The 27,593-nt window shown below is 38.6% G+C and overlaps 2 protein-coding genes across 3 annotated transcripts; one reads left to right on the top strand and one right to left on the bottom strand.

Moving 5' to 3' along the window:
* Positions 1–498: 498 nt before the first annotated feature.
* LOC128357425 (N-terminal EF-hand calcium-binding protein 1-like) lies at positions 499–17,303 on the bottom strand. The gene is made up of 12 exons (XM_053317776.1): positions 17,187–17,303; positions 13,322–13,346; positions 7,685–7,793; positions 7,049–7,074; positions 6,732–6,829; positions 2,984–3,242; positions 2,692–2,771; positions 1,637–1,690; positions 1,330–1,442; positions 1,110–1,187; positions 930–1,021; positions 499–527 (listed from the first exon to the last, which is right to left on the bottom strand). The coding sequence occupies exons 1-12, from the start codon at positions 17,301–17,303 to the stop codon at positions 499–501; spliced, it is 1,080 nt and encodes a 359-aa protein (XP_053173751.1).
* Positions 17,304–18,436: 1,133 nt separating this feature from the next.
* alas2 (aminolevulinate, delta-, synthase 2) lies at positions 18,437–25,954 on the top strand. 2 transcript variants are annotated; one of them, XM_053318134.1, is made up of 10 exons: positions 18,437–18,508; positions 19,648–19,997; positions 20,223–20,267; positions 20,350–20,572; positions 21,173–21,357; positions 21,601–21,780; positions 22,528–22,692; positions 24,008–24,276; positions 24,781–24,943; positions 25,262–25,954. In XM_053318134.1, the coding sequence occupies exons 2-10, from the start codon at positions 19,667–19,669 to the stop codon at positions 25,423–25,425; spliced, it is 1,725 nt and encodes a 574-aa protein (XP_053174109.1). In that variant the 5' UTR covers positions 18,437–18,508; positions 19,648–19,666; the 3' UTR covers positions 25,426–25,954. The 2 variants fall into 2 exon arrangements, with proteins under 2 accessions (XP_053174109.1, XP_053174107.1); XM_053318132.1 differs by having other exon boundaries at positions 20,172–20,267.
* The last annotated feature ends 1,639 nt before the right edge of the window (positions 25,955–27,593 follow it).

Genomic DNA, 27,593 nt, shown 5'->3' with positions numbered 1-27,593 from the left:
AGCACAATACTACAGAGAGAACAAGAGGAAATGCAGGTTAACCCTACCACGATTTCTGTTTCTGTCTGTACTGAAGAATGAGTGATGGATGGACAGATCAGTTGTCATTCATGTGTTTCTATTTTTGTGGCATTGACATTATATCTACTCTAAGATGTAGTTTTGATAAACTCAGAAATAAGAAAATCATGCAATTTTTTTTTTGTTTTTTGTTTCTATTAAATCAGAAGCAAGAAATGTGCCAATACTGTGAAATGAACGCACAGATCGTGATCACACAATAAAATATTGCATTACCTCAATTCTTTCTATCCAAGGTTTAGGTTTGTTTCACTGAAGATAGTCTTCTTTTTTTATGACCTTGGAGTATAGCTCTGCAAAAACAATCCTGGTCATGCCATGAGGAAAAATATATCAAAGAACAAAAGAGGAAAAAAAAGATCATATAGGCTCCTCTTCTTCCTGCATTCAATTGTGCTGAATAGCAGCTTTGCTCTGTCAGTTGTTGTTCATAATCCACCAAGAAGCTGTAAAACACAAATAAGAAGAATAAGAAGAATTAATGTTTTATAGTCTTTGCTTGAGTCACACAAGCATGATAACAACAAGCATTTTCATTTGACCTTGTTAAGAAATGATGGCATTCTAAGGATTTATTTCATTGTCTGGTAAACAGCTTCTTATATATTATATATTAGGAGGATTTTTTTTTTCCTACAAATGATTCTTCTAGAAAGACTTTAACTAAGTTCTTAGGTTTATTTAATCATTAATTCATATGCAATCATATTCTTCCACAAGGCCATGTAATTTCTCACTGTTTGAGAATACTTATCATTAATTCATTCATCTACTAACTAAATCAAACTATTCATGTGAGATTTTGTGCATGAAAGTTTTAGGTAAGCATTTGAATGTCAGGTTTCTACCTGGGAGGAGCATGGTGGAGACCATCTCCGGTTCCTCCAGTGAGTCAATAATGCAGCGTTGGAAGGTCTTACTGATGGACGATTGCAGGTAGCTTCAAAGAGAGCAAATTTGAGTTCAGAAATGAAATTTTAAGAACATGTTTTCTCTTCTGATATGCTGTGAAGCCCCTCTGATCTTACCTCATCCAGGAGAGACGATCCTGCCAAAATTCATACATGATGAAACACGATCTGTCTGGCAGGTTCTGGACTGAAACGCTGAAAAAAAAAGCACAGGAAGAGAGACAGAGAGTGGGGGTTATCTTCTGTTTGGGAAAATTGAGGCGATTTGAAGTGGCTGCAGAAAATCACAAAGAGATCCTAAGACACACAAAGGCACTGAGGCATAAAAGGGCCGTACTGCAGGTTGTTTAGCTGGCTGGTCGTGGCATCTGTGTAGATCTTTAGAGCTTGTTGAAACGTTTCCACATCCCTCTCCTTCACAGACATTTGTCTTTGGATCAGGAGGATGTTCTAGACAGCAAGGAGAGAAAACAATATTCACATTTTCAAATAATGTCATTTAATGCAGATTTTTCATTTCTGGTGCATCATATCATATACATATCAAATGAATCCAACATTATTACATATACAGTTTTTGGTTCTGTGCAAAGATATTTTTTATAATCTAACAGAATCTTAGTTCTTTATCAAGTTGGACTCACCGATTTATATGTCCCTGCCAATGTGTCTTCTTTGAGAGGTTCAAGATGTGGACTCTGAAACGGGGGCATAAATATTTCAGTCAGGCATGAAAGGAACAAGAATTAGCAGCAGGACTGGACTGAATCCTGCAAAAATATGGCCCCTGGTCACAGTCTGTCACAAAGCATTGGCTTTCACAAGGAGGATATCGCCATAGTCATATTAAGCCTGCAGCAGCCTCAATGCAATCCTGCAAACCATGGTTATACTAAATTCTTGTCTGCATGGCAAAGATAAGAACATGTAATTATCAGTGTTAGCAGGCTAGTTCATTATTCTTGCAATGCTGATATCTAACCTTGGAAAATGTCTCATCTATAATTCCAGATGAATATTTTAAATTATAATAGTGGCAAAAAAATCCTAGAGCAGTATCCAGAGGATATTTGTGCACTTTTTTAGAGCTACAAGCAAAATTCAACTGCTCCTTCAAGAAATTCAAAACATCTGTTATCCCAAAGCATCAGCATCAGGATTACATCTGTGCAGCACTGAGACACGGATGAATCTCTATATCTGTGTGAAGTGTGAAGTTTTCATACAACCGCTGTGTCAAATCAGCTCACTGAAACTCTTCAGCGAGTGAAGCACAGTGTGAACTCACAGGCTGATATCTAATGCATAACATTCAGTGTGTGCAGTTCAATGCAGCTTTTACTGTTGGGCCAACCAGCCTTGTGTACTTTGTGCGAACCTTCCTCTCTGTCAACACATTGAATCCCATACTGCAGGGTAAACTCTGCATATCTGCAAACACACAGTAGGGCTCATACAGTCTACATGACATTTCTGTCTGTGGCAGCTGAGCCTTAATCACTCCCTCGAGGCAAATTATAGTCTTGTGAACGTGAATATGAAACTTAAATTATTATTAGGATAACCCATATTGAATTTTTTTTTTAAATCATGATTTGACAAGGACATTCAAATAATTCAATGATGTTATTCCTGTACTGTTCAAATAAAAGCCAAGCTATTGCCATTATTATTGCACTTTTTACAGTTTCATACAAACCTCACACTCCAGCTTGTCTATGAGCTGTTCCAGTTGGTTGATCTGGGAGCCCCAGTGGTTGTCTGGCTCGACGCTGACCCCTGAGCCCAGAAACACAACATCAGTTCAGCACAATACAGGTTGCCAGTGAAATAACAGTATTTCGCCGTGATGTTTTTTTTGTTTTGGCTGCAATACAATGAGAGTTCTTCTGATCACTATAAAACATCCCTGTAAATTTACCTTTTGTCAAACATTTGACTAAAATAGCTTTGGCTTCTGTATCTTAATCCCAGTGTCCTCAGACATATACCTGTGGTAAGCATGCCAGAGTAGGGGTCTGTAGGGGAGAGACACATGTTCTTCTGGATGCGTCGGCCCGGGCGTTTGGCCACCCTCTGGATAGGCAGGTCCTCAGGCTTCTTCACTATCCTCCTCCCTGTGCAGCCCTGGTCATGAACAGCCTCCATAGCACAGTCCAGTGATGACTGAAGGGACTGCAGCTGAGTGGAGGTCTCCCTCAGGAGGAAGCGCGTCACAAACTGACCAAGCACTGAGGAGCCCTGATACTCCTGGATGGACGGGTAAGAAGAAGAATAAAGGGAAAGAATCAACCAATTCAATTTCTCATCTTTAGTCCAAGAAATGTTGCTTGTGTTTTTGTAGCCGATAAAATGGATTTGTCTGCCTGTTCATCTTCAGCTAGGGTTATTATATGAGCTGAGAACACGTGAATGAAGATGAAGTCCAGACCACTACCACAATCCTTGGTCCATGTTACATTCTCTGTTTTCAGATATCAAACTTATTAAACTTGTATTTTGAGGTTTGACCCTTTGGTTGTTTGGATTATGTTCTCAAGATATTAAATGTAATAAAATCTGTATTCTTATTAGAATATTATTGCAGTTGTTTGGTGAGATGAACCAAGTAAGAAGTTAAAACAGTCAAACATGCACCAGGCAAACATGTCACTGTGTAGATTACCCTGAATTCATGAATGTAAAGAAAGCACACAAGGTAAAAACTGTCTATTTCATGCCCTGGAAAAGGATATTATGATAATTTATGGATGCCTGGTGCTAGTTTGCCGAGGCCTTTCAAAGAACTACAAGCTTCAGAGCAGTGGCTGCTGTTTTTTTACAGCTGTATTGCTCCAGAAAAACTCAACTTTGCCATCTCACTTTATGTGGATAATGAACCCCATCACCCTCACCAGCACCCTGTGGTGCAATGAAGTAGAGCCCAAGAAAAAATGACAGGGAGACATTTGAAAAATGCCCACCAAGCTTATTGGAACTCTTGTCCTTTATGTGCCCTCACCGCAGCAGAGATACTGCACAACACGAGTAATGAACCGTAGTCCCTTTCTCAATTTCTCCTCTCTTTCTTTTCAAGACAGAAGAGCTGCAACACCAGAGCGGATGTTTTCTGTGTATCTCTGGCACCACAACAACACAGAGGATACATTTTCTCTCAGTCCGTTCATTTCATCATTTTGCCCGTTAGTGTTTCCTCACATTATGGAAGCTTTATAAGGAGTTAATGTAAAAGTTGTTCCCCCATTTTTTTTACCTATAGCTAAATGTGAGCACTGGCGGCCCATTAGCACTGCATTGGGATTAGTTTTATCTTTGGTTTAGCAATAAGATTTTAAAATTTGACTTCAGGATGGCAAAAAATGTATCTGCTCTTCAGGGCAAAGAAAGCTTTTCGACAGACTAATAGCAACATGAAAAATGCATGAGCTGTACGAAGGCACGGGTGATACAGAGAGGGGAAAAGAACAAGAGAAAGAGAAAAAGAGCCAGACAACAGACAGACAGTGTCGTGGAAGATGGATGTACAGCAAAAGGAGATAAAACGTGTGCGCCTGAGTGAATAATAGACTTGGATTAAAAAAAGAGGGGAAAAGCCTGAGAAAAGAGGAAGAGATTACAGCATCTGAAAAATAGCTGTGTGTTAGTGGTGCAGTTGGTATATATGTGGAGGACATCTGACGTCATACACTAGGGTCAGGGGTTTGTCAGCCTTAGTTAGTGTCATATATGCTTCACTATTGCCCTTTATCTTACTATCATTAATAACACCCGCTTCCTGCACTGCAATGAAAATATGTTTCTGCATACCACAGAGAAAACAATCTCATTATAAGTCTGCATCCACCTATTCACAGCCTGCCAAACGGAAATAAATATTCCCTACTTGGCTTAACATGGAGGTTTAGGTGAGATCGATGAGGAGTGAGCAGCACTATTGATTATGTCTTAGCAGAAGTTCTTTGATGTTGATCTCAACTGTGAATGCCTAAAACAACATTAAAGCTGTGAATGGGCAGGGGCAAACTCTTTAATCCCCCTCTACATCTCCTGGAATATACAGTATACAGTACGCGTCTGCTCAGTGAGTCTTCATAACAAGATTTCAAATGCTCTAATTAGCATGTTTCATAATCCAAGGCTGATGATTTGATGAGATACTGTCTCATTATCTAGAAATACATGTAAAGGAAGTGTTGGTGTAAAATTTTTATTTCTGCTTTGAACTGAACAGCATTGATCTCTATTTTAACTTCATGAACTAAAGATATGTAAACTTGGTGAAAATGTGTTATATACTGTACTGAGTCAAAATGTTGAGATAGACTATAGTCCTTGAAACCTTTTTATTTTATCTTAAAAAACAACAACAAAGAAAAGCGAAAGTAAAGTCAAATGGCAAAATGCAATGATCTGCATAATGCTGAAAGTTTTTCTCTGTTTCATATCTCAGTTGATTATCTTTGGGTTATCTTACTGGTATGGGTTTAGGGATGAGCCACCACTCTGGTTCAGACTTAAATGTCTCAGCTACTATTGGATGGATGACAATGACATTTCCTTCAGACATTCATGTCCCCAAAGGATGAATCTTACTGACTTTTAAGGTCTCCTGATTTTTTCCTCAAGTAACCACGAGGTTGACATTTGGTTTGAGTGAAATGTCTCAACTATGAGATGGATTCCCATGAAATTTGGACACTTGTCCCCAGAGGACAAACTGCTATAAGTTTGGTAATCCTCTGTCTCTTCATCTGGAGCCATAATCAGTTCAAAATTTCAAATGACCAATTACTTGCAATATTAATGACACTCCCATTTGCCTCAGCTGTGTTTACTGATGTTTAGCAAATGTTTGTATGATAGCATGTTGATATTAGCATTTAGCTTAAAGGCACCACTAGTATGGTTATAGATTGTTAGTCTTGTTGTAATTGTTTGTCAAACAAATCAATTAATATGACATGGACTTAGAAAATTTCAAGGAGCATTTTTTAACTATGTTCAAACGCTGTTAAATAAGAAGAAAAATTGACCAATAGATTAGTCAAGAATGTATGTTGCAGTCCTACTGACATCCATAGTCATCCACATACATGCTGTGAAATAAACCTGAATATTTCTTTAGCTCAGTTTCCGCAAACTGTTTTGAATACACTGAATCATTCTTAGCTCTGTATTTGAGATGACACCCAGGAGATAGTGTCATGTGAGTATTAAACCCAGCCAGCAGATTTATTTGCCTGTGTAAAATATAAGACGCTGGGATCCAAACAACAAACTTATGCCAAAGAACCTGAAATATCTTGGTCACAGTTTATTTAACTTTACTGGCAGCTCTAGCTGATTTACAAAGACAAACAGCTGCCATGTCTCTCATACAACCTGGCATCAATTGCCTTGTTAAAGAAGGCCATTTTTAGGAGCGTGGCTTGTCTGTGAGTTCATGTTTGCAGATATAGAGCTGATAGCAGACAGACTCAGTCATGCTGCATGGTTTTATTTTCTCCCGTTTCACCATAACAGCGGAGCAAAGTCAAAGACCTCTGACAGCGTTTCAAACTGACAGCTGAGGCACAAACAAAGGAGCTTGTCTGAATGCTTGCAGTGATAAAGGGTGCTTACAAATATTCTGAATTCAGCTGAACTGTGTAATAGTCTATTGATGTTGAGCTACATTTAAATTATGTCTTAACATGTAAAATTCAAAACAGTGCAGAGGTGAAAGCAGCCACCACCCACCTCTTTAGTTTTATCCATGGCCTTTAAAATGGCCACGTTGAGCTTTTCCAGAGCAGACAGGACATTGACGTACTCTCCCAGGTGTGGACTGAAGTACTCTGGAGGATGGGAAGATGAAAACAATAAGAAAATATTATAGTTAGGAGTAATTAGAGTGGAAATGGTTTTGGCAATGCAATGATTACATCTTAATTGCTGAGTTACTGAGACAGTGGCATCCTGGGGGTATTATGGCCATAGTTAGTCAGCCTTGGCCAAAAGAGGCAGCCAAAACCATGAAACAAGATTTTGTGATACATAATGGTATATGTAATTACCTGAGAGTTTGTCTATGTCCAGGTTGCTGTGAGGTAGGATGAGAACAGAAGAGCATAGTAAAGAGGAGAAGACAAAAATGTAATTTTAATGAGATATTATTCTCTGAAAAGAGGACTTTAAAATGTCTTCTTCATATATTATGTGGTTTTATATTGGTACCTATAATTGAAGAAAACATTAAGTTGACAGCACACAAATTGAGAACTGTACATTTGAAGCTAAAGCTGTAACACCTGAGAGATCATGCTTTACTGTGATTGGTTAGTACCTCAGTAATGCCAAAAGCAGAGATAGGCCTATCTGCTATTGTGCCCACACAAACAGCAAAGACCGCTTTCATTTTTAGTTTTCTTGTTTTACGTCACCAAATATTTTTATTGCAAATTAATGGGTTTTTTTTAGGTTTGATTGTAAACCAGTGACACAGGCCTTTGTTTACATATTTCACAATCTTTTTTGCGCTCATCTGTGAGCAAACGCTGGGCTTTCATGCCAAAATGAAGGCTCTCCATGTAATATCGACATAATCTTCAGTGACGTGAGATCTAGACATCTCACTACCAGGCAGCAGGAGAGCAGGAGGGGCTACAGATGGCAGCAGAACTGGAGCACGTCCAAAAGGAAGATAAGCTTACTCTGTCTGCTGCCTGTCGATGGAGAAATACAGCTCCTGCATCTGCTCGTCAGTGAGGACACCATCAGTGAAGTATGACTGGAACTCCTCCAAAGACAGCTTCCCGTCGTCTGAAAGGAGGGAAATGACACCTTGCTGACACCTGAAAGGTTTTATCACCTTAATGAAGAGTCTGTCCCTTATCCGATGTAAAAGGATACTTTGGCTTCAAAACACAAAATTAATTTCAGTGATAACAGCTGCTGCAAATTAAAATATTTCACATCAATCAGCTACGTTCCAAAGTCTTTCTTTAGCTTTAAAACCTCTGTCAAGGACAAGACTTCAAGCAACAAACGTCACTTTGACGTCTTTCATTAATATATCCCCATTTCTGCAACAGTTGCTGGTTGTGATGTGATACAGCTAAGAATCCAATTTCTGCTCTTAAAAGTATTTACCCAATTGCGCATCACAAAATGGGACTGTAATGCTGCTTCCATTTCCTCTCTGATCCTGCAAAATGATTTACCCAATCTGACAACTTCCATTCACAATTCAATTAATTTCTCCTATTACAATTTGGTAATTATCACATAAACACAGTTTGTGCATCAGCTACTCTTACACCTTTACTTGAGTGCAGTTAAACACAAAGTCAAGTGAATATGTCTGCTGAAGTTAAGCAGCATCCGGGGGGGAGGGAGAAGGGGTGTACTGCAGAGCTTGCAGGGTCCCAAGGAAATTGAGAGCAGGGACTGAGGGCTGGTTCGAGTAGTCAGATCAGAGACTAACTGCAGACGATAATGAGATCTCGCCGCCAGCTATGCTCTGCAAGCACTGAAACCTTTTGAGACTCGGCTCTGAGAGCTACTGCCAGGCAGCAGACCTCAGACTGATGGCCTGAGCCAACAGTAAATCATATCATCTGTTAGTTTGTTGGAATACATTTTTACCTGTTGCTGGCTGACATGATGCATTTGCAGCAAAGGCTGAAAATCTCTACTTCAAACTCATCTTTTCTCTATAACTTTCAATTAGTTTCTTATTCTTTGATCACGTTACAGCCTTGCACTCATTACTGGACTGGTCTCAGTCTCATTGAATCTATTAAGCCTTAAAGTCCATGTTAGTCCTGATGACACAAATACTGTAATCCTTCTGAAAACTGCATCTCTCTAAGCTTGTTATTGGCCCATTAGAACATCCAAGTCGTGTGATTTTCCTCTCTCTCCCCTTCCTCTTGTTCTCTTTTCACTGTGCATGGTTTTCTCCTTCCTCTGTGTGAATAGTATATTGTCTGTCCTCTCTCCAAGTCCATTGTGAGAAGAGGTGCTAAATGTCCTCCCGGATTCACATTCTTCAATTGTTATCCTGATTTTTTGCTATTTTGGTCTATTCTGTACACACAACATTTACCGCATAGGTTTTCCATATCTGAATCAAGGGTCTAGGATAGAGGGGGTCGTACACTGTGCAGATTTTAAAGGAACATTTTTGATTCGCGATACTGGACTAAATGAATGAAATTGACTTGATCTTATACCACTCATTTCAAGCAGAGAGACAACGAAGTTAGGCAGGAGATCATAAACTTCAGATGAAAAAGAGTATGTTTATTGAACATGGCTAAGTTCAACTTCAGACAGAAGATGAAGCTACTAGAGGTGGCAAAATTCATGTCTCAAATAATCTCTGTAAAACTCTCAGTGCTTCTTTCCACACGATGTAGGAGTAAACACAATCTGCTGCACCTCTGACTCATTCTCAAGCCTTCTCTAACAGAGCTACTTTGGTTAAATTCACAGCTAATTAGATACCCAAATACAATTTACAGTGCAGATCAGATGGCACATTACACAGAGCAGAGTTGCAGTGGTGGACTGGTAGAGCTTATGCCCGTGGACAGTAAATCTGTCCTCAATGTGTGTGTTACTTAATGTAGGACTTGTTCCTCACCTGAAATCTTCAAAACAACTTCTGGTTATTTTATTGTTATAGTTAAGTTTAGTTGCCTAAATGACTGTGGCACCAGATCAGAATACATTCACATGGGTTGTTTTGGAATATAATGGCAACCAGTTTTGTCATCCATGTTAGAGGACGTGTTGGACTATTAACAATAATTCTGATGACTGATTCACAAATTCAAATAGTCTATCAGATAAAAACGCCAAACATTCTTACATGTAATAATGTGTTTCGTCTGTTCTGTGCGTCTCCTAATTAAAGCCATTAGACAAAATCTTATTTAGCTGTTATATTGCATGAGTAAAAGAGTTGGTAATTCAAAATATTCAACTCTCAGACAGTGAGATTTAACTGAAAATATGCAAATTTTCCAGCAATTGATCTCAAGGCAGCATGACTAACAATTGTCAATACGATACCACTGCTGGGAAATTTAAAGTGTTGCTCAGATGGATGATAAATCAGTACCTCACAACAGAAGCAAGACAGCTTACAGGCTTTATTTTGTCATACTTCACACTGAATAAAATGGAAGCTCTAACTGTGACCTAAATGAAAAATATCTCCCTGCACAGACATTTGTATCTTTCCAGGTTTTCTGGAGGGAATCCTAAAGCTAAAAAGTCCTCAAACTGATGCAGCAGCAATAATTCATAAAGTGCAGTTCAGGAGAATACGAGTGGTAAGAATAGACTGAAGAGAAGATATATGTTGTTGAATAAATGATAAACAATTGTCCTTACAGAGAAACATGTGAATCAAGTATACAGTAAAAGGATAAACAACAGCTGAGTATTTGTATTAATGTTACTCTCCTCTAAAGCTGCACAACAGTTAGTGGATTCATTGGTTCATCAATCGACAGAAAAACTCATCTGCAACTATTTTTGATCATTGGTTAATTGTTTTTAGTCATTATCATGTTTTACTGTTTTCTGAAATTTTATGGACCAAATAATGAAGTGATTAATCAAAGAAATGAGCAGATTAATCAATAATGATAATGATTGTTAGTTGCAGCCCAAGTCTCTTCCCTCCAGAGATGCAACACTTTCATACATCACTCCATCCTGTGATCAATCAATATGCTGTAGTCTATACAGTACACTCTGCCACTGCTCTTGGATGCAGCATTAACCAGAAGCCTCACAGTGATGCTTAGTATATGACCACTATCTGACCAGAGAGATAAGATCACTTATGATTTACTGTAGCTTTTTACACAATAATACAATTCAACATGAATAAATCATCAAAATAAAGAAAAGCAATGCTAGCCCTGTTATACTTAATTAAATACATGGGTTCTTCACAAGAATTAATTAATTTTCTAATGAGAAATTCTAAATGACTTAAATGAGATTCTAATCATTGATCACACTTTCAGTTTCATCTTCTTCCATTGTGAAACCCTTTGTACATCCACAAGCACAGGGTGCCATAACATGAATTTATTACAGAGTAATCTCAGCATAAGGCTGCTGTGTAAAAGCTTCTAGCATTTACTTCATATTCTTATTCTTATTTAATTGTTGTTGTTTTTTAGTTTAAAAATATAATTCCTCATTACAATTTGGTAAAGGAATAGAGCATAGTGGGTTGGTAGCCAGCCCTCATTATGTGGTAAATCTGCAGTGCTCGAGGCGTATCATGGCAGCCCACTCAGTGCTGATTGGAAGGAGGCACTTTCCTCTCGGGTGCACGACTCAGTGAGTTCGTGAAGACAAGGATTGCTCGGGCTGCAAATTGAAGATAACTACCACAAATATGCGACAGAGTTCTTGTTTCTTGTTTAATCTCTCCTCTTTCTACAAAGAAAGAAAAATAGAAGCTTTGTGTGTGTTCTGGAGGGGCAGGGGGGTGGAAAGACAGAACACAAGGAGCATATTTGAAGCTTCAAAAAAACGAATGTAATATATACACTTTGCTTACTGAAATACAGCCAACATCTATTTCTATAAAAAACGCTTCAGTTGAAAATCACACACCTCTGCTGTGCTTTCAGCCATTATGCTTTTCCTACTAATTCACAAAAAATGACCCGAGAGAGGATGCAAGTTGAAGGAGAAAAATCCTCCGACCCTTTACAATTTCTTCACACCAACCCCATAGAAAAAACACGTCGTTATATCTCCTCATGAGCTTTGAGGCACCTACAACAACTCCTTCAAATGATGGCATATGTTGCATCATTAAACCTGCAGTTATGTAACACATTCACTGTCCTCCTGAGGAAACTGATCGCATATACTCTACATGCATTAAATCACTTTCCCCTTTTGTATTTTGCATGCCATTACATGGAGTTGCAGTGCATGAATAAAAAATGTATAGCAAAAACATTTTTTCTGTTTGTCATCATTGTTTCCCGTGCAGAGCTGAATGCTTTGTGTTTTCTCAGGAGAGGTTTGAGAGGAGGAATCCCTCTGAAATAAACAGGGTACTTAAATGTAACACTGCAACACATTAATCATATGTAATACTGACATGTTTGCAGGGGGGAATGCATTATATTCAGATTAGGTGCAAGTCTCCAGTCAGTTTGCACCATAAGTAGTAAAAAAAAGAAGCTCTTCCCTACAGAGAACAGCATAGATGTGACCTAATTTCCTGTATAACAAGATTACTCATACTATACATTTCTGTATGTTTCCGTGTATCACTGAGATGAGCTACACCGTAGGAGTTATGTCAAATCCAATCACATCACAAATCAAAAAGCATGCATCTGTACTTCACCTTGTTTATTCTGATTATTTATGTGGATCTCTCAAGAATGGAAATATAAAATTGGAAAACAGGAATCCCTTAAGGAGCTGTCTTAGGTTCATCCTCTTCAGTTTGTTTGTTAAAGACTCGCCAGAAATGTGCCCCAGTATGTGTCCTCAGGTGTTTGCTAACGATACAGTCATCCATGTATCTGGCAGAACCTGTGATGCTGTTGCAGATAAGCTAACCAAATACAACAAGTATCAGCTTGGCTTAATGCCTCCTGTTTGACACTAAATACTAAGAAAACAAAGTCCATCTGCTTTTCAATTTAAAAAATACCTGCGACAGAATCCTAATTAAAGAGGAGTTCATTGAACAAGTATGTAGGGATCATTTTAATCCTCAGCTAAATTTGAAATGTGTTGCTAACATAATTTATAAAAAGATTAAGGCTAACCCTAGCTGTTTTAAGATTATATAAAATTGACTCTGCCTAGCTGTTTCTAAACTCAAGAATTTTCTCATATCTGTCTATCTATGGTTTAACTACTGTACCTAGTCACAGACCAACCAGTCAGTAATCAAATCCAATAGTGTCTTTAAAGCAAATAAGATATCATCATTTATCATGCCTCATTTAAGTAAATGCAACATTTCTGATTTCCATTATGTAAAGCTTTTGTTTCAATGGACTAGATCCTCTGCCTTTTGCAAATACATCAAGAGAATGCAGAGCTGCAACAGATCCACCAGAGCAGCCTCAAAGCAGCTGTTAATTTTGATTCTGCAAAACATCAAAAGATTTTTTGTTTTTCAGTGAAAATAGCAGTCTTGGAACTTGAGCTACCACATCCTGGTTAATTCAGCAACAATCCTGTTCTCATGTCTCACGTCTGTAATCAGTTTACCTTCTTCTTCTTTAATTGAGTTTTAATTAGCCATATAATCCAATTAACTTTATATTTTGCTTACTCACCATTTTTGTCAGCCCGGCGGAATATCTGCAATAAGAGGAGAAGATCATGTTTAGGTTTTAAGGTCTGGGGTGTAGGCACAAACGACAATAGAGCAGTGATAAGAAAAAAAATCATCAATGATCAATTATATTTCAGGTTTTGAGAAATGAAGAAGAAGCACAGTATCTTAATGTGGTGATAATACAGATAAGGGAGAAGCAATGATGCAAGAAAACTGGTAAGTATCCACAAATGGCACTTTAATCTTTATGTCTGCACAAAAGAACATTAAGAACTGCTGTATTTTCCACATTTCAATAACAAAATAGGCATGAGACATCTCAGGAAATGAAAATGTGATATTTATGTATGTAGACCCGTGAGGAGCTGTAGAATGATAGCTTTTATGTTGGGTTTTTTTTTTGGTCTCTGCAGGCACTGAGATAATCATACTGCTTTAAGCTATCTCCCCAGTTTTGTGCAAAACCTGCACAAGCTGGAAGCAACACTTCTTCTCCTTTAATTAATGCTACCAACATGGTAATAACATCCTCATTATCTTCAACTTCATCCCTGAAACTGTGACAAGTCAGATCTGTTAGTGTGAGACGTTATGTGTGTGATCAGAATGGCCTTTCATGTTTTTCTGTTGAACCAGCCTGTATGGACCTATAGAGTCCAGCCCCTGTCTGATTAACTGTATCATCAGAGTGAAGCGATGCACTCACTTCCAGCTGTCACCTTTCGAGCACACTGGAGTGTGAAGGCCTGGACACGCACTGCTAGCAACCCATTTTTAAACAACATCCCACAAGACACATCCACTGAGCCTCACGGAAATTCATACAAGAAAGAAATGTACTGAACAAATGTACAAAATAAAAAAGACTGCACTGAACCTCTGATAAAAGCTTTCAGTCTTTCACTACATTCCAAAGATCATAGCAGAGTAATTACAGATCAAGTATAATTAATGTTTTTGATGACCATTGTTCAATACACACTGTAGAGTTTTTATATATTTTCCCAACAACTCCAGCAGCTGTTTGTTTCAATTTGTTTATTTATTATATAAAAATGAACTAGTGGACTCCTGAAACTCATGTTCTATAATCACTCACAGTGAACAATCAAGTGTGCATTAGTGTATAGCAGCTATAAACAACACAATTATATTAGAGTCCAGAAAGGTAAGAAAACAATAAAAAAACATGAAATGAGATGGCATGTGATATGAGCAACCCTGTATTATGAACATGAAATTAATTTTGTGAATTAAATAGCCCGTCTATGATTAAATCACCTTCATGTAGAGTGCTCTTTTCTTTCTGTCTATTAAAGGTCAGCTATATGACAGCTTTCAAACTGTTATTAATGTTAACATATTTAAGTCTAACCATGAGCTCCAAAACATACCATACCATTTTTTGTTACTTATTGGTCAATACCTTTGCAAATACAAATTCAAATCTCTGTTATAATCCATCAGTGATCAGCTAGGATGATGATATTGGTATAGACTCTAGAATATAAAAACATGGTTGGCAGAAAGGTGAGTTCTGCCTCACAAAGACAGACAGCGGTAACTACAGAAACAGTGAAGTTAAGGTTTTAAACTTTGTAGATGTAACAGCTATGAATTAAAAATGTTAGCACTTTCCGGGAAAAGTCGGTAAATTAGCTTTAGCTAAGGCTAGCTGTGACGGTTAGCTTTAAATAGCTGGCGTGCAGTCAGTCAGTGTGGTTTGGTTTTTACTGTTTTCTGCCTCCTGAAATTTTTATGTTTTTTGTTTTTTTTATTCTAAAAAATTACACATGGTATTATCATTTTATATGGAAACAAAATCTGGTCTTTATTTTTATCAAATATTCTGGGGGAAATGAAAGAGGACTTTTAGAGGCTTGAGGAGATAAAATACAGTATTTTGCAATAAATAAAATAAAAATGAAGTGGAAAGCTTGAAGAAGACATTTTATGTGCCCAAAACATGCCCAATCATCTTGTGACCCCTTAGATGAATCCAGTGACTCCCCTTTTGGAAGTCCCAACCCTCAGGTTGAGAACCACTGGTCTAAAGTATAAAGGATTTGTAATGGATAAAACATATTGGTGATGGTATGTGGAGGCTGTGCTGTCATTGTCATCCCTACCCCGTAGACGTGCTGATGTAAGCATCCTATCAGAGGAGGCCAACAGAGCTGCTGCATAAAATTCTGAAAACAAATTGAGACTATAAACATTGGCTCTGGGGAAACCTGAGGAGATTTACTGGCCTTAATTCTTCCCTTGTGCTCTTAACTGGGAGGTTGCCATTTGGGTTGATGGAGGTATTGTTGTCCCAAAGAGTGAATGAAGATCTTCTTCTAAAAGCAGTATTAGCTATATGATGGTCATAATTTCTACCTCAGCCAATCCCTGAGGCCTGGTAATATATCACACGGAGTCTTATTGAACACAATAAACCTACAGCAGGAGAAGAGACTAACATTCTGAGAAAGTCTGCAGCATCTCAGCTATGTATGAAATGCACAACACAGCTTCCCATCAGCCTCTGAAGCAAATTAATCTGTCAAAAATAGCCACAAAAGACTTCTCCAGAACTTCTGTGAACCCGTTAAACCAAACAATGAGTCCTTCAACTCAGCCATGTTCCAAGACAGGGAGACAAATAAACACAACATTATATGTGTATGCGAGCTGTCATGAGTCTGAGCAGGAAGAAAAGCACAAATTGGGTTCAATTTTCTATAAAATATTGCAAATGTGAGAGTGTAAGCAGCAATAGGATTTCATAGTTAGCAAGGAAGAGGAATAAAGGAGATCCAACACAGGTCAGTCACAGCCTGATTCATACTGGAAAGTGATTATAAGTTGGATAAGTTGCCTTCCAGAGAGCTCACACTCTTAGTTTCTGCAGCTATTAAAGAACACATTATGATCCATTAGCCATGGCTTTTGTGAAGAAATGCCAATTTGGTGGTTGTGCAGCATTGGGCTGGATGCTAACTGCATTTAAACCAAATGCGTACTTGCTGCAGTCTGATGTTACCTTCACTGGCCAATGATTTGCCTTGAGGAAACTGAAGGTTTTTATTTACTGCCAGTTGTCAGGAAGTCTACAGCTGGGAAATGATGCTGCTAAATACAGTGTCTTGTATTTTCTGGAGCATCGTCAGTCTCCAGAGGCAAAACAGCCACAGAGGCTCCAGAGATAAAGCAGTGATTTCAAATATAAAATGGAGGAGCGGAGAACATGCAATTTTAAAATGTTATAGCAAAATAAGCAGGCTGAGTTGAGGAACATTTCTGTGCATGTAAAGCCAACCCTTTGTCAGCTCTGCAAGCATGATTAATAAATTAAAACTGAAGATCTTTCTATTTTTCTGTTTCTCTTTAGAGCTGTATGAAGACCAGGTTGCTGATTAAAAGATACATACCATATCCTGTTTCCTAGACGCCCACATGTGCATGTTTCATGCAGGGTACAACCAATGTCATGACCCTTATTATCATATTAAAAAAACTGGGATACAACCAAATGAATTCTAGTGCGCTGTGATGATTTGCAGGTTAAAAGGGGGGAAACGTGTGTGTCATGACTGTGTTGAGGCATCTCTTTTGTTATTCACGCACTAATGAGCACTCACCTTTACATAACAGAGCTGCTGTGCATCAGTGTGAATGGGAGGCTGACATGCTTTAACTCAGTATGAACCATTCATGAAGAGCTCATAGTGGCTTTGAATAACGACCCCCAAAATGTGGACGTGAACAGAACATGTCTAAATATAGATACAACAAGCATGCATAAAAATGACCAGAGGTATAGGAATAAGGAATGACAGATGAAGCCATTAAACATCACAATATCAAGATCTACTTACATCCTGGAAAAGAGAGCTGCTTTGATTCTGGTTGTGATCAAGCTCCTGCTGCTTTCTCAAGTGTTCGTGCTTGGCAGATTGAAGACACATGGTGATCATCTCTGTACAGGCCAGCATCTTGCCGTTTTTCGATTGCCCCCTATTATCCCCCTGTGTTTTTCTGTTTGTTTGGGTTTTTTGTTTTTTTTCGGGAGATCGGGAGATGTTGTCCTTGTGAGGGTGGATGGTGAATGATGTTAGTCCTGTGATGGTCTCAGCCCGCCTGCACGTCAACGGCAGCAGAGAAACTCCGCCTCCAGACACGAGCAGCAGCAGCAGCAGCAACTATTCATAAAACCTCATAGAGGAGTACTGCACCATCTGCTGGTGCAAAGACACGAACATACACACGCGCGCACACATACACGCGCGCGCGCACACACGCACATACACACACACAGAGACCGAGAGAGATAAACAGTTAATTACAGGGTGGCTGGCAGGGAGTGAGTTGTACAGAGAACAGGCAAACAAAGAAAAGAAACACGCAACCCTTACATCAGTCTGACAGCCAGTATTTATCTCTCAGATATAATTAACTTTAGTTTGTATTGATTCAATTTTCCCATTATGCTCCCAAATGAACTTGTGAGTTTATATGACCTTACCATGGAATAAAAGCTATACTGTATTATTTTTACTATAACCTGTAGTGTTTATGTAATAACTACTTCCATATAGAGTGGTAGGCCTATTGGTTCCATTTAATGTAAGGTGAAATTGACTTGTGGGCTATATAACATAATATCTCTATAATTCAATTTATAGTTTTTTAAATGAGCTGCTTTATCAATCATTATCCTTTTAAAAGACAACACCTCTCTTTTAGTATAACTTTTATATTACCATATTATTTCAATTTAGGGGCCTACAGCCTAATAACTCACAAAAAATATAAGACATCAAGACTTTCTCCTGCAGTTTTCTTATAAAATATTACTTTTGTGTCATGGTGTAATTCAACAAGCCATTCGTTGAGGGGAAGTATGATTATTATAACCATTTTTTTTAAATGCATGATTACTGATTTACCAAAGTTTTTCAACTCACACATCAGAAAAAACGTCCTCCTAAAGTAATTTTACATAGAGTGTAATCAGCACTTGGCAACTCCCATAAACATGCACCTCCCAGGGTGGCCCCTGAAGATGAGACCCACACTACACCTCTGAGAGGGGAAGTGCAGATGATTGCATAATGCTCCTCAACATCTGAAGTGTTGACACTTTGTGACGCTCTGCCTATTTGCTGTTTTGAAGTTCGGTCTCAGTGCAGGTCAACAGGTGAGCTTCCTGACAGTCTTAACTTTGTTGTTTCAATATTATTATTATCATCATCATCATCCTCATCATCATTATTATTATTATTATTATTATTGTTATTATTATTATTAGTAGTAGTAGTTGTAGTAGTAGTTATAGTAGTAGTAGTATTGTTATTATTATTAGTAGTAGAATTAGTAGTAGTAGTAGTATTTAGATTTTTAGTATTTGCAGTTAGTTGTAATTATACTATTATCATGGGTATTATTGGTGGCTGTGTCATTATTTATTTATTCTTTCATGACAATGTTGTGCACAGACAATGTATCCTTTGATGACGCTTACAGTAATTTAGAAAACATTTGGATCATCCATTACTTTACATTGCAGCCCACGGCTAACCCATAGATGTGCTGTATTTTTGTCTATGGTCAGTAATCACATGTTCTCAACAACAAACAATAACAATAACAAGATGAAACTTCTGACCTACGTATGGTGTTTAAAAGGCACTGACCTTTGACAAACCAGCATAAAGATAACATCTAACCACAAGAAAGTCACAGATCATAAGAATTGCCTTATCTGCTAACCACAGGACATTGTTCAAGTAATGATCCTCTGGATTGTTTGTATGTAAACTTAAACTAAATTAGATATAGAAAATCTGTAATAATATGATAGATTATTTAAGCAATGAATAAGAGACCAACCTTTGGTCAGGAGCAAGTCTGATAAACTTTTAACATGGGGGAAATAACTAGGAAACAAAAGCGTTAGACGCATCACTACTGTTTTAAAGGATCGTGTGATAGCAGCTTCAGCTGATGACGTCTATCAGAACTTGAGCGTCTATCAGAACTTGAGCGCCTGCAGAGTGAAGATAAGCAGTAGCAACCTGCCGCACCCTGCAGAAAGCTCCTGCTCTACACTAAGTCACCTTTTAAAACCTTCTGGATGTTTCTAGTTGTTTCCTTGTAAATTATAATGTAAACTATACAGTTCAGTCATTTCCCGGTTATCTATTAGTTTCCACAGCAGCTAAAAGCTACAGTGTATATGCAACATAATGAAATCCATACTCTACAGCTATATTGCAGATGTTGAGAACGATTTTAAAGTATTTGAAGTATTTTCCTGTCTTCTATCTTAACTTAGAGTAAGAACAGGTGGAGAACCATGGCTGCCATCCTTCACCACTGCCCCTTTCTTAAGTCAGTCCCTAAGACAGCTTTGAGGAGAACTGGGGCCTCCTTGCTGTCTCTGGCCGATCACTGTCCCATTATAGTTCGCCAGATCAGTGTGACCAGCCTACCTTCTCTGGATGCCAAGCGGGTGGACTCACCCATCAAAACGAACACTCATCGACTTCTCACGGTGGATCAAAGGAGGCTGGTTGCTCAAACAGCCACTCAGGTGGCAGTGTCTGCATCAAAGGGCTGCCCTTTTGTCAGCTCTCAGATTGGGATGGTCCGAGCCAGCCCTGAAGTGCAGGAGGATGTGCAAGAAGGTATGAAAAGTTAACCAGCTATAGTGATACTGCAATTAACTTACCCAACACCAGAGTAGCTGAACATGAACTTGAACAGATTTGCCAAATATCAAAGTAAAGACAAAAATCCAGGACAAAATAGTAATATATATTATATTATTATATTATGTAATATTATTTCATATTTCACAGGCATGATGACTTCTCTGTTGAAGAGTTTAAAGAATTCAATTCTCCCTGCAGCAGATCAAACCAACACTGTCACCCACCTCCTCAAAGACAACATGGGTATGTTTTAATTGAGCTGAAACGCTTCAATATTATCATTTTGTAACAGTGAAGTAATGAAGTGAAACTATTATCCCTACAGTTGGTCCCAGCTACGACTATGACAGCTTCTTCACTGAGAAAATTGCCGAAAAGAAGAAGGACCACACCTACAGAGTCTTCAAGACCGTGAACCGGAACGTTGAAGTCTTCCCTTTTGCTGAGGATTACTCCATCCCTGGCAGGGAGGGCTCCCAGGTGTCTGTCTGGTGCAGCAATGACTACCTGGGCATGAGTCGGCATCCGCGAGTCATCAGTGCCATCAGGTAAAATGAGACAGCAAGTCCTCTACGACAAGTCCTTGTCAAGTCTCAAGTCGTCATGAGTCCAAGTCACAGTTCTTGTCAAATCAAGACCTTGACAGCAAGTCCAAGATATAAGTCTTCACATGGAAATTGCAAGTCAGTTTGAAGTCAGGTGTCTGAATTCTGCCAATTAAAAGAGCACAGATTCCCTTTCCTGCCTGTCACTGTTTTATTTATTTATAACGATCATGCTAGTTCATTAGTTGAGAGTTGAATGTTTTTGTCATCAGGTCTCTCACCAGCTCAGGCCCTAAGGAAGGAAAGTGTCAAGTTAATCAAGTCTTACAGCAATCAAGTCCAGTCTCAACTACTTATTTTTATGAATCTGATTCAAGTCACAAGCCTCAAGTCTACATCTCAGCCTTTGAGCCATTTGTATTTGGATAGAAGAAGCAAATGTTGAGCTCCATCTGTTGTCAGTTATTTACTCAGGTTCCACATATATAAATATATACATAAACACTTTTCATTCATAACGAATAAAAAAAAGTAAGCACACTTTTCATGACATGGATTATTTTGGGCTAGATGTTTCATCTTTTTTGTCTGTAATGTCCTCAGAGATTCCCTGGACAGGCACGGTGCAGGAGCAGGTGGGACCAGGAACATCTCAGGCACCAGTAACTACCATGTGGCTCTGGAGAATGAGCTGGCCGAGCTACACCAAAAAGATGCAGCTCTGGTCTTTTCCTCCTGCTTTGTAGCAAATGATTCCACCCTCTTTACTCTGGCTAAGATGCTGCCAGGTAAATATGACCTCTGACCGCTGCCCCATGGGTCAAATTAATACATTCACATGATTACATTCATAAATGTCAATATCACAGTTTTAAATTACATTTTTTTTTTAAATATGGTTTGTCAATTGTAGTTTTAGGTGCCTTGTAATTATTTTTCAAAGAAGGGGATAGAATCGGGGGGCTGGATACTGTTTTGGTGGTAGAGGGTCATCATTATTGGTTTCATGGTGTGTTCACTGTCACATACAGGGTGCGAGATCTACTCTGATGCAGGGAACCATGCATCAATGATTCAGGGTATCAGGAACAGTGGAGCCAAGAGGTTCATCTTCCGCCACAATGACAGCCAACACCTGGAAGAACTGCTGCAGCGCTCTGACCCCAAGACACCCAAAATAGTTGCATTTGAGACTGTGCACTCTATGGACGGTGAGTACCATGAAATATTCTAGAGATAGCAGTGATCATTGCTGTGTGGTTAAATGTATGTGTGCATTTTTTATCACATAGTTTAGACATAAATCAATCAGTAAGAGATGTATATTTTGATGTTTAAATGAATGCTCAAAAACAAAATGTAATAAAAACATGAGCTACAGAAGCAAGAAATAGACCGACAGCCATTACTACCTTTAAGACAAGAAGAAATGCTACTTGAAATTGTTAATTTGCCTAATAACTCCACAATAAATGTATATCATGTATATTAATTCAAACAATCATCACTAGCAAAGCTCATAATCCATTGCTAATGAAGGGAAAAGCCAGGCTTTATTTGTATTTCTACAACCTGCAATTATTTAGTCTGTATTATCTGTCATTCGTTACTGTCTCCCATGGGAGGAAACTGTCTTCCTCTCCTCCCTCCCGCAGCTCTATTTCTCTGTGTGGTGACAGCTCCATAAAGCACAAACTGAAGTCTGACTAGATAACTGTGACTGTGGGTATACCCAGGAGGATTTATTTGAAACACGTATAGAAAGAAGCTTATTCATTTAATATACATGTTTTATGATTTCTGTTTTTAGGACACATTTTAACATATTTTTCAAGTATAAGAAAAACTCTCCATATACTTTATTTTCAACACATTTGTAGCTCCAATTTCCAGCTGCTAACCCTAACCCTACATTACACTAACCTAATTATACAATGTTATTCTCTGGGGGCTTTCAGGTGCCATATGTCCTCTAGAAGAGATGTGTGATGTGGCTCACCGTCATGGAGCTCTGACATTTGTCGATGAAGTTCACGCTGTGGGCCTATATGGAGCCCATGGAGCAGGAGTGGGAGAGAGGGACAATGTTATGCACAAGATTGACATTGTTTCTGGGACCTTAGGTGAGTGTCTCTTGAGGAAAGTGACAAGTAAAGCTGTAAATTGTTTCGTTTTGAAAGGTATGATAAAATATCTTATTAATCAAACAAATTAAAGGCCATTTTCAGTCATAACTTTTACATCAGCTACCCATCATTATATTCACCCAATGGCATGCTAAAAGGGGTAAGGCAAACCGCTTCAAACTGTCATAGATTAATTGGCTCTCTCCCTGGCCAAGCCCATTTACAGCCATTTGAACTAACTGTCCCTGTCATAATGCCAGCATAGCAGCAATAACTCTCAACAAGCACAGTGCTGCTCTTATGTTGGTTAAATGAGGGCAGGAGAGGAGTGAGCTCTCTTCAGAGGAAGCAGAGGTTTTATCAGCTGGGTGCCAGCTCTACTCCCACTCTGGCCGCACTGATAAAACCATCATCACAGAGGCCATGCTGTGTTGTAGTACAGCATAACAACTTTAAGGCTTTAAGTAGAAATCCTTGTCAAACACACATCAAGTGAAAACTAATCCTCCTGAATTAGTTTATGAACACTTAACTTGTACAAGGCATGTTTGCATGTGTACACATCATAAATAAAGAAACTAGGTCATACTGACAAATAAATAGCTAGTCATGTATCGATGCACAAAATGCCATCATGATACATCACACTGATCAATACATCACAGTCATAATTTTATCCAGAAAAATAATTTCATCATCATAATTTGTCATATTTAACTTAAAATAAAACGGTGAGAGTTTAGTCTCACGATAAGCAAGTAATTAAAAATGTTCCCTCTTCACCATTTTCACCGAGATGCCAATAAAATGTCAGAATGTTATTTTTTGTGAGATGGATCTATTCTTCATTAAAGGTAGCAATATCAAAGTATAAAAATTCATAATCACAACTAGATGTTTTGTATTCAAATTACTTAAGTATAACTAGTAAAGCTGCTTATGTATTACAAATAAAATGACTTGTTATACAGATGTGCCCTTTTCTAATGTTATTGTACAGGTTATTATTGTGATATATCATTATTACTCATGGCAATTTTACACCTTATTGGATGTTTAATCTATAGGAATGCATCAAATTTGACAAACTTTTGTATTAAAAATCATAATCTACAAGGTAATTTAAGCTGTCGACTAAATGTATCAAGTAAAACGCTTATGCCCCTCTGAGATGTATTAGTATAGAAAAAGTACTACAAAGTCGAAATACTTAAGTATTACTAAAGTATATTTGTACTTCAGTAAATATTTATAACTGATGATTTCCTTTGTCGTGACCTCACACACCTTCTGTCATCTGCTGCTGTTCCAGGCAAAGCCTTTGGCTGCGTGGGAGGCTACATTGCCAGCAGCGCCGCCCTGGTGGACACAGTGCGCTCTTTCGCAGCTGGCTTCATCTTCACCACTGCCCTGCCCCCAATGGCTCTGGCTGGAGCTCTGGAGTCTGTGCGGGTCCTGAGGAGCCCTGAAGGACAGGTGCTCCGCAGAGCCCACCAGAGGAATGTCAAACACATGAGACAGCTGCTCATGGATAAAGGCCTGCCTGTGGTCAACTGCCCCAGTCACATCATCCCCATACGGGTATGAAGATGCAGCACTGCTGCTGACTTCACAACATTATTTCACTCTACCAACTCATCTTCTGACTTTTTAACTTCTATTCTTTAACTATTTCAATTAAAAATACCTAAAACTATGTATAACAAACCATTTTGCCATGTCATTGTAAGAAAAACGTGTGTAAAGGTGTAAATAAGTCAATTAATGATGGCTGAATTCCATTTAGCTGCTTCAGTTTCAAAACAATTATATGTAATATGCCATGTAATTGGTTAAACTTAAATAATTTAAATACTGATACCATTAAATACAAAGATTGATACATATAATAGTGTATGTTGCATCAATTTATTAGCTGATTATAATATCATGAAAATAAGTCTATAATTATTCCAGTAGCACACTCTACACCATAGATCAATTCAACCATAGTTATGGCTTTGGTTTCTATATATATGACCTAATTGTGCTAAATAAAACCATCTACCAAAAGGCTAATGTTCCCTTTCATGGTCCATTTTCCAGGTGGGTAACGCTGAGCTGAATTCCAAGGTGTGTGACATCCTGCTGGAGAGACACAACATCTATGTCCAGGCTATCAACTACCCCACTGTGCCTCGTGGTGAGGAGCTGCTGCGCCTGGCTCCCTCTCCTCATCACGACCCTGCCATGATGAACTACTTTGTGGGTGAGTGTGGGAATCCTGACTGAAATTATGTTAAAGTGGTTCTGCTAAATGACCAAGTTAACATAAGTAAGAACAGTGGGTACAATGATTTATATTTGCCCTTTGCAAGTGTCTTTGCTTAGTAAGCATATTGTATATAAATGTCTTGGCATCCACCTGTCACTATTCACTGCAGTGCAGTAACAATGACAAGATTCTGTAGAGATCTACCAAAAGCAAACCCATAACCTCAGTGTGCCAGAGCTGACATTTTTAAGACAGAAATAAATATTAATTTTTAATTTGTTTTTCTTATGAATGTTTGTGTTTCATTTACAGAGAAACTGGTGGAGGTGTGGGATGAGGTAGGGCTCGGGGTCAACAGCCTGGCTACAGCTTCCTGCACCTTCTGCGACCGCCCGCTGCATTTTGACCTCATGAGTGAGTGGGAGAAATCCTACTTTGGCAACATGGAACCACAATACATTACTGTGTCTGCATAAGACCAAAGCTTCTCAACACAAGTTATATATATAGTATATATACAAATGTAATGCTACATTGTACTCAGAATCATTTTAAATGATATAGTCCTACTTAATGTGCATTGAGAAGAATATTAATGTATTGACTTTGTTCTTACATGTCAATGTTTGGACTACATTACAGAATTTATTTATGTTTTCCTGTATTTATGCTTACTAAATAGTTTTTGCTGTCATGGATATGATTAAAGAAAATTGTGCCTCTTCCATTTTGAAAGCATAAAACCTGCACGTTGGGCACTTTCTTGAATCTTATATCTATCTATCTATCTGGTTTGAATTAACAATGCTATTTAAATTCATGTTGTGTGATTTCCTTCATACTATGTGATACAACCATCATTGTTTGCCTGCAATATTTTCAGTTACTGATCTTTACCTTCATTTCAGTCTCACTGAGAAGACCTCCATCCATCTTATGTCTGAATGCCAAAGTAACTGGTTCATTACATACTTTATAAAACTGAATAAAATAAAATAAAATACATTTATGGTGTGGAAAATCTCTACTGTCTAAATAACATTCAATATACTGTTTTGCTTATATATATATTTATATTATCACCAAAAACAATGATTTTTTTGCGTTGTGAAGCTCTTTGTAACTTTAGAAAAGTGCCATACAAATAAAGTATTATCATTGTTATCAGTATTATTATTTAACATACACTGCTGTTAATCTTACAAATATAATCTGAACATGGAAGACATGATATGAACCGAGGAACCAGCTACATTATTAAAGCTCAGCTGGAGTTCTTGTGTCCTTTGTGATACTCTATCAATATTAATTGATGTTGCATGGGCTGGCCACTTCTCGTTTGACCCTTGCCCTCAGTCTGCGAAGCTCTGTGTTCTCACTGTCCACAACAAGGCCACATTCAATCAATGTCCATGCTTTACTGAGCTGCTGCTCCCCATAGTGTTGCAGTGCCCCCCGCAAGAAGCACTCAGCCAGACGCAGCCTTCCCAGACCAGCCTCCACACAGTGAATGGCCTGGTCCCTGTGGAGCTCAAGTGCCCGGGTGAAGTCCTCCAAAGCTGGTCCTTCTCTGGAACAGAGCACCAGGCTGCGACCTCGACGACAAAGGTCCTCCGCCCAGACTTGGGGGTCATCTGAGCTGCTGGGGTCGGATCCACTGTGTTTCTGGACAACTTGATCTAGGTCAGCTATGGCCCTCTTGTGTAAGCCCAGCTGTGCAAGGCAGGCAGCCCGCTGGCGAAGATACTGGGGTCTGTGATTGCCCACTGCTTGTACTGCCACAGTCAGGAGAGTAAGGGCCTGATCCCACTGGCCAGCTGATGACACACTGCTGGCCTCCTGTGATGCTGCCTGATGCAATGCAAATGTAAAAATATGCAATTTCTTCATGCAGAAATATTCGATTATGGAAAGATGCTGTTACCAGCCCATCCATATTAAGTATTGTCTTAATGTTGTTTACTAATACACTCAATCAATGTATATTATGCATCCTTCTCCATATTTTGACCTTATGTTAAACATTAAATATTCATTGTGATATAGAGAACTTCTTAAATTACATGGGCATGTCAAACACCACAAATTAGATAGCCACTGTTTAATTTTCATAATCTTTTCAGTGAGTGTGTGAGTTTATTCTTCTATACAATCCAATAAATAACTTCACTAACATTGAATATATTTTAATACGTTTTTTCATGGAAATGTCTGCAGATAAATTGTAAACTAACTTGCTGATGATGGGAGATTAAAGAAATGCTTTCATAGATAGAACAATTCATTTTGCCAATGGCGCTCATTTTGAAACCTGAAATCTTTCATTCCAATAGGCTTACTGTACCTGTGCTATGTGTTTTCGCTGATTGAATGGGATGAGGGCCAGCAGGAAGTCCAAACTGGATGGATCTTTCTCAGTGAGTTTGCTGAGCCTGTGAGCTGCGCTGTGGTAGTTCTGCTGCCAGGCCTCCACTACACCCACCCTGGCCTGGGCCACTGCATCTCTTGGCTCCTGGCCAAACACCTCATTCAGATGAGCGCCTGCTGCCTTCACTTCACCTGAAGCATAATGTATCATAACAGCAGGAGTAAGGATAATTGTAAACACGCATCACCAGGTTCGATGGTTCTTAAAGAGGAAACA

This window comes from Scomber japonicus, chromosome 4, assembly GCF_027409825.1.
Source record: "Scomber japonicus isolate fScoJap1 chromosome 4, fScoJap1.pri, whole genome shotgun sequence".
Lineage (NCBI taxonomy): Eukaryota > Metazoa > Chordata > Actinopteri > Scombriformes > Scombridae > Scomber > Scomber japonicus.
This window is presented reverse-complemented; position numbering and strand designations above follow the sequence as displayed.

Coding starts and splice junctions, on each gene's coding strand:
- LOC128357425 (XM_053317776.1), bottom strand. CDS start 17,303: ATGCTGGCCTGTACAGAGATGATCACCATGTGTCTTCAATCTGCCAAG. Junction 6,830..7,048: donor GGACATAGACAAACTCTCAG/GTAATTACATAT, acceptor CCCATCCTCCAG/AGTACTTCAGTCCACACCTG. Junction 1,188..1,329: donor AGCCAGCTAAACAACCTGCA/GTACGGCCCTTT, acceptor TTTTTTTTTCAG/CGTTTCAGTCCAGAACCTGC.
- alas2 (XM_053318132.1), top strand. CDS start 19,667: ATGGCTGCCATCCTTCACCACTGCCCCTTTCTTAAGTCAGTCCCTAAG. Junction 22,693..24,007: donor CATTGTTTCTGGGACCTTAG/GTGAGTGTCTCT, acceptor CTGCTGTTCCAG/GCAAAGCCTTTGGCTGCGTG. Junction 24,277..24,780: donor GTCACATCATCCCCATACGG/GTATGAAGATGC, acceptor TCCATTTTCCAG/GTGGGTAACGCTGAGCTGAA.